The 7223-nt window shown below is 34.9% G+C and overlaps 1 protein-coding gene across 1 annotated transcript; it reads right to left on the reverse strand.

Annotated features, from left to right (window-relative positions):
• Positions 1-1792: 1792 nt before the first annotated feature.
• Positions 1793-7223, reverse strand: LOC146157121 (centrin-3-like). The gene is made up of 6 exons (XM_083386892.1): positions 7086-7223; positions 5546-5681; positions 4253-4367; positions 3127-3215; positions 2959-3061; positions 1793-2189 (listed from the first exon to the last, which is right to left on the reverse strand). The coding sequence occupies exons 1-6, from the start codon at positions 7100-7102 to the stop codon at positions 2146-2148; spliced, it is 504 nt and encodes a 167-aa protein (XP_083243018.1). The 5' UTR covers positions 7103-7223; the 3' UTR covers positions 1793-2145.

Here is a 7223-nt window from a genome sequence, read left to right on the forward strand (position 1 = left end):
TTGAAAACAGTGAAGTAATTGATTTAAGTGATAGTGTCCCTAAGTACTTGTTCAAAACTTGCAGAGCTTTGGCATACTCACCACTGTTACCATTATCAGTTAAGGTTTCAAAAATGTTAAATACTTTTCTTCCTGCATAGCTTATAATTTAGCAAACAAGCTCGTTTATTCTTGTAACTTGTGATTTATTTAACAACTAATACATTTTTAAGGCGTTTCACGTATTTCATCCAACGTATACAACTGTCAAATAATAATCAGTAACATAAAACAGAGGTAAACTGTTAAATCCATAAGAGTGCAATGACATCCCCGAAAACTGTATATTTTTTCTAAAATCTAGAATTAAAGTTTTAGCCTGAAGGCACACAAGGTCTCATCGTGCTTTTAGGGATATAATGCTTTTAAATTTAGGGATATAATGCTTTAAAAGCAATGACAGTTATTGAGTAACTGGCAGTTGAAAACTTTAGTCATAGCTAAATTAAACAATAAACGCACTGCACGTTGTTCTCAAAATCACTATTTTATGACTTCGCGTTACATGTGACGACTGCGCCTATCCCCCAAATCAGTGTGGTCCAACTGCAGGCCCGCGGGCCAACGCGAGTTCCACTTTTTTGGCCCGCGAACTGATAGTCAGCTTTGCTGCAATTTAGCAATATCACTTCAATTTTTGTTTCTCTGTTATTGTAATTGAATGATGCTTTGTAATGCATAACAATACCACTTTGTTCAAAAATATTTTATTTGTTTTTTTCCACGTGTATACCACCGCTATTATCGAGGAAGAACCTCGACCACAGACGTAACATTGATCAATAAATTATGTGGCAAATTTGCAAAATTTTGGTGTTGAAATTACTTCATAACTACCGTAGCTGAACAAAGGTATAGAACTCATTAAGTTAGTATACATGCCATAGGCCAGTGCTTCCCAACCAGTGTGTCGCGACCCATTGGTGGACCGAAGCTATTTCAGAAGGGTCGCGAAGTATTTCTTAATGTTACCGTTTTCTACCACCTCGGGAACTTATTGCATTATGGTTACGTAAGAATGATGCAACAATGTAACAAATACGTACAAATTAGAAGTGCTGTGTCGCATTAACTATTTCAGTGCGTATTGTACCGGTGCATGTATACATTGTTATTTTTCTCATTAATTTGTTTGGTCATTTCTCATTGTGGGTCGCACAATAAAACTTGCATTAAAAGTGGGTCGCGAACTGAAAAAGGTTGCGAAGCACTGCCATAGGCTATGTATAATTTGCCAGCAATAAGCCTAAAAATCGCTATTTAAAAACATTGGCTGGCAAGATAAAAAATAAATGTTTTTGGCTCGCGACGAAAAGAAGTTGGACTACATTTCCCCAAATCGTAAACCAGTCACTGATGCAAGTTGAATAAAAATGATTAATTTTGGGATAAAAGCCGGTTAATGTATTCGGTACTTTTATGCTACGAGTGGCATATGCAATTAGACTTGACATAACCTCCAACAATAAAAAATTGGCCAGTAAAACCCAGCGTGGCGGCAAGTTCTCATAAATTATTCTGGCGAAATACCTTGGTTTATGATTATACTGCCTACCTTGAACGGCTAAGTGCGTTATTGCTAATCCCATTTGTCAAACCACCAAGTTTTCATTTCCTAAAAGCAAAGCTTTTGTCGGACCAATGCGGATCGAAATAATGGCTCAAGCAGACATTAACGCATGAAATATTTACAACAATAATAGCTTAACCTGTAGGATTGATACTAACTACACAAAAACACTTAAAACTAAGGCAATATAGGGAGATATTTTAATAGGAACACATCTGTAGCAGCAAGGTAAATGGCAAATATTAAATTTGCATTGAAAGCAGTTACGCAACCGCCAACGCAACATTTAAGAATACATTGCAAACAAAAGAAAAATATTCACATGACAATAAAAAATAAGTAAAATAGTTACAAATTTACGTAAATAGTACATAACAACAACGAAAGGATTATCAAAAGCGAGATAGCTGTTGGTTGAAGAGTATTTAAAGCTTAAAAACCTGCGTTTATCTAAAGAAAGTCGTGTATCTCATGAAGCAATTATGCAATTATGAACAAATTATTTAGTGGTAACATATTACTCGAAGTTGGTATTCTCAGGTGTCTCCAGTCATAATAGAAACAAAATCTTGCAGATTAACTGCAAAACAAAAGTAATTTTTACTAAATTTTAACTAAACTATGTCCTTCTAAAAAACAATTTTATATAAGTATATGTTCGGCATACTAGTCAGAAAATATATCTTATTTTGTTAAGCAAGGTACTATTGGTACATGACCATGGTTCAGAGATATCACACACGTGGACCAGTGACGACACAATAGGGTTTTAAGAAGCTATAAAAAATAATTACTTTACCTACTTGAAGCTGCTAGGTAACAATGTGATCTAAGTTTAAATAGTGCAGTGGTTCTCAAACTTTTTTTAGAAAATTACGCAACGGTCCCTTAGCAATTTGTTAAATTTCTCGAGGTTCTCTTAAAAATATACACAAATAAACACAAAATAACAGGTTGTTTTTATTGGTATCAATGTGACGGGTGCAAACTGCGTCACACACTGCCTCTGCTTTTGAGGTATAATAAGACCGATCGTGATCGAAATCTCCATGGAAAATGTGAAACCTCTAACGAACTACTTTATTTGAGTGAGGCAAATTCTCTTTTGAGTGTGGTTTTAAAACCGCGACCGTACACTCCCGTACAGCTTACAGTGGCAGCTCAGCAAGCTTTAAAACGCAATTATCATTAGAACAATGCAAGACTTCAGGAGCATCATGTTGATTTTTTGCTAGGTGGTTCGCGGCCCCAGAAAACTGTCTCGCAGACCACAAAAGGACTGTGGACCCCAGTTCGAGAACCACTGATGTAGTGTATAAAATAAATTTACATACTGTAGTAATGCTTACTTTCACCATCACCATCAGTGTCAAATTCATCAATCATTGCTCGTAATTCATCTTCTGACATATTTTCTCCTAGTTCTCTTGCTACTCTTCTCAGATTCCTTAGCTAAAAATGTCATAATTGATCAAACCAGAATGATCAGCAATTAGTACAACTTAAATAAAAAATACCGAAATCTTGCCGGTGTCATCATCATCAAACAGTTTAAAAGCTTTGGAAAACTCTTCTTGTGGATCTCTTTCCAGCATCCAATCAGTCACTAAACACAATTTAGGTGTTTAACCTTATAAGCCAGCGGTTGTTAACCGGGGGGAGGGGCGCCCCTTTAGGGGGGCGCCAAGCAATTCTAAGGGGGGCGCAAGCTCGACTTCAATATTTTTATTTGTTGCATTGATTTTAATGGTTTCGTTTGGGTTAACATAACTCCTACATACAAACTCTGTTTTTTGCCAACTTTAACATCAAAACTGCCGAAATTTTTCGCGCTCCCCGCGCGTCCTCTAACAATGTTTTTTTGATTGCCGTTGCAGGTGCAGGTGTTCTGTCTATTTGTAATACACATATCATCGACGGTATCACCACACTATTTAATTAACTTATAGATAAACGATAAAAGTTATCGCCCTTTCGGACTATTTTTCATCCATATTTTATATATGATAACAGGCTAGCAACATGGGGAGTCGAACTTTTTTTGCGCGAAACTATATTGTTTTTGCATATTGCCGTTGTATTGTGTGTCGTTACATCTTTCAAAACACGATAACGCAATGTTTAATTTTTGCGCTTGACGTTTTTATTGGCGCTCGACATCACAGCCCTTCATTGCCCTCACAACACGTTTCTCACTATCAGCTCGATAAAAATCATTGTGTCGAGCATGCGCAATTTGTTGTGTGCCCAATGCGAAACGCCTCCTAAGTTACAGTTTAGCCAATTCGACCAAATGAAACTCAATTTTTTGCTTTTACTGCTATGTGGGCTTTTACTGATATGTGAAATGATTTCGTGAAATAGCTGCCATATTTAGTTAGTTCTAATCTGGTTTAACAGATTTTATTGTTAAATTAATTTGTTCCAAAAGTTTTGTTTTATGTAGGAACTTTGATAAACTTAGAAATTATGGTTGTTTGTGGGGGTATATTAGTTGAAATTCTAAACAGTGAGTAACTAAGTAAACAAGCATTTCCTCTTTTTATGAAGATTTAACATATATCTTAAAGAAAATTGTGACGATTCCTAAATTGAAAATCTAATGGGAATTCACAAAAAGAATAATTTATAAACATTACTCACTAACGTCATTGTAGTCTTCAAAGCTGATGCTGCCTGATCCTTCTCTGTCATAATCACGAAGAACTTTTAGAACATCTGCTTTTTTAACCTCAAAACCCAAAGCACGCATTGCCACCTGCAAAAATGAAAATTTATACTAAGTACACTTAAATTAGAACATTTATCATTCAATTTAAAACACATGATTAGGTAATTTTAGTGTTATTTTTTAATGAATTATTTGCAGGTCAAAACTTGGGTAATAGAAACAAATAAATTTTATTCCAGGAGAAACAACACTAAAAAGGGAAAGAATGACTGCGATATGTAAAAAATGTTTAGGTAATGTACATCGCAAGCTGGTAGGCCAGCTCTGTACAACCAAATTCACTAATGCTATTGCGACCATAACAAACTAGTCTTATGAACACCTGAGATTGTTCACTGCAGTTTAAGCATATTTATTTTTTCTATGGATGTTATAAGTGAGATAACAGAATGTGGGACGTGGGTATATGCAATGTATAAAGGTTAGAATAACCAAATATCCGTCTGTTAAATTTTCAAAAAAATAAACTTTTTAGGTTTTCGAACTGTTGAGCCCTTAATTGAAATGCATTTATTGTTTTTGAAGTTGTTGCATGGTCCTCCTCAATGTTGACTACAGAGTTGTTAGTTATAAAACAATTATTTTTAACACTGAAATAATATTAGGAAGTTCAAAGCAAACATGAAATTGCAATTGGATGGTTGGGCGTACATACATTTTAATTTATTTATTGCCTGCAGTTAATCAATCTTAATAATTAATATCCAACAGTCTAATTTAAAAACATAACTACAAAGGGCGCTTACCATACTTCATTAAACTATTTTTTTTTTTCAAACAACTAAAAACACAAAAACATTTAGGTGAAATTATACGAGTATAGTCCACTTTTTGCCTGCTGTACTTTGCCGGTGAAAAGTTTTGTCTTCTTAAATTATATTTAAAATTTAGACAACAAACTATTTGATAGTCAACGTAATTTGGCTGAATAAATTTAGACCTGTTTTTATTAACTTATATACTAGCACACAATGGCGTATCCAGAAATCCAAAAAGGGGGGGGGGGGTGCATACCAGAAAAGCATATACAAACTGATCTGTGCTGTCAAAATATACAGTTCAACATAAACACATATACATGATATAGCCAACTTTATTTGCATCTTCTAACTTCTAACTTATTATTAAAGGGTTGTTATAATTGGTATCTTGAAACTTAGCAAATAAGTACAATTTAAGAATGCGTAACAGTTTGTTGTTTGTACCTTTAATTCATGATAATCAATTCGTTGATCCTTATCAGTATCAAACAACTCGAAAGCTTCTTTAATTTCTTGCTTCTGTTCATTTGTTAGTTCACGTCTTTTCCTCCTTTTATTTTTCTCAAGGCTCAGTTCATTTCTAAAAATAAAATACACAAAATTAAACTTAAATTAAAAAAAAAAAATTTAGCACACGGACAGACTTTGCAAAAAGACTAAATTTGGAATAACAACGCATCAAAGCCGGTATAAACCATAAACGTGATAGAATACGCTGTCTACAAGCTTTAACCAAATCCTAACTCGGTTGCTAACTCCAGTCCAGGGTAGGGTTCCTCTTTTTTCCGGATTTCTTCACTCCAAGGAAATGGGATTGAAAAATGAAACTTCCCGGGAACCCCGGGATCCCGACGAAAAAATTATACATAACATTACGTCATTTTGACGTTTGTATTTTTTTATTTTAGCTCTAAACATTTAATTAAGCTCATTTATGGGCGTTCTTTCACTTATGTACGTGGAAAGTTATGCAAAAAAACAAAACAAAGAAATACCGCATACCACACCGCATATTGCTTGGGTTAGGGTGCGGGTGGGTCAAGTATAATTATGTTTATTATTAATAATAACGCTTGACCCACCCTCACCCAAACGCTAACACACATTCTAACCCAAATAATTTGCGTTGTGGTAAGCGGTATTTAAAGATCCCGTTTTTTTTTTATTAATTTATACGTTCATAACTGAAGGAGCGCCAGACCTTCTCTAATACGAGTCAGGACCCTTATTTGTTTTTATTAAAAAAAAAGCGCATGCATGACGCATTTTTTTTGTTAGAATAAATTTAATTAGGTTTTTCCGCTGGTAAGCGCAAATAAAACAACTCAGGCAACGACGTTAACATGGTTGGTAATATTCTTTTCTTTATATTACCGGTGGTCAAAAACGGCAATATTTTTAAAGTTTTGCTAGGTTGCCGAATACCCGGGATTATAAAAAAAAATTCCCGGGATTTGGGATTGTTAGTTCGCGGGAAATCCTGGGAATTTCCCGTCGAGACATTCCCGGAGAGGAACCCTAGTCCAGGGTACACATCTATATCAACATTTCATAGAAAAAGGCTGGGGAATTTATTCAGTCGCGAATGCACTCCCTTAATCCCACTTGCATTTTGGGCAGTAATTTATTAACAGTTGAGCAAATTTGAGAACTGACTTCATTACAGGAGTTCAATTTAAAAACCCACGATATTTAGCTTTTGTCTCTATTTTGCATGCCAGTCTGCATTCTGAGGCAGGTGCACAACCAATATTTTTTAAAGAAATTAGTGTATAAAACTGAATTGTATAAAACTAAATTTCGAATAAAAGCTAAATTGTGGCAAGTTTTCTAACCTAAGGTGTGCAAAAAAAAAATAATTTCAAACTTGCACACCAAAAATCTCGGCGTGAAGCACTATAAAATGCAGAGTGGCCTTCGTGCTCATATTGCTTTATTTATAAAATACATAAATCGTTTTTGCTTAACTAATCTGAATGCTTACCTAAGTGAAAGACTCATCGTTCAGCTATCGTGAAAATGGCAAGTCACCTCCTCACTTGAGTACGATTTGAACAACTACCTCTTCAACGGTTCGAAATTGACGGGTTTGAAATATTCAAACGAACCCCCAACAACAAAA

Source organism: Ascidiella aspersa, chromosome 4 (genome assembly GCF_963924565.1).
Source record: "Ascidiella aspersa chromosome 4, kaAscAspe10.2, whole genome shotgun sequence".
Lineage (NCBI taxonomy): Eukaryota > Metazoa > Chordata > Ascidiacea > Phlebobranchia > Ascidiidae > Ascidiella > Ascidiella aspersa.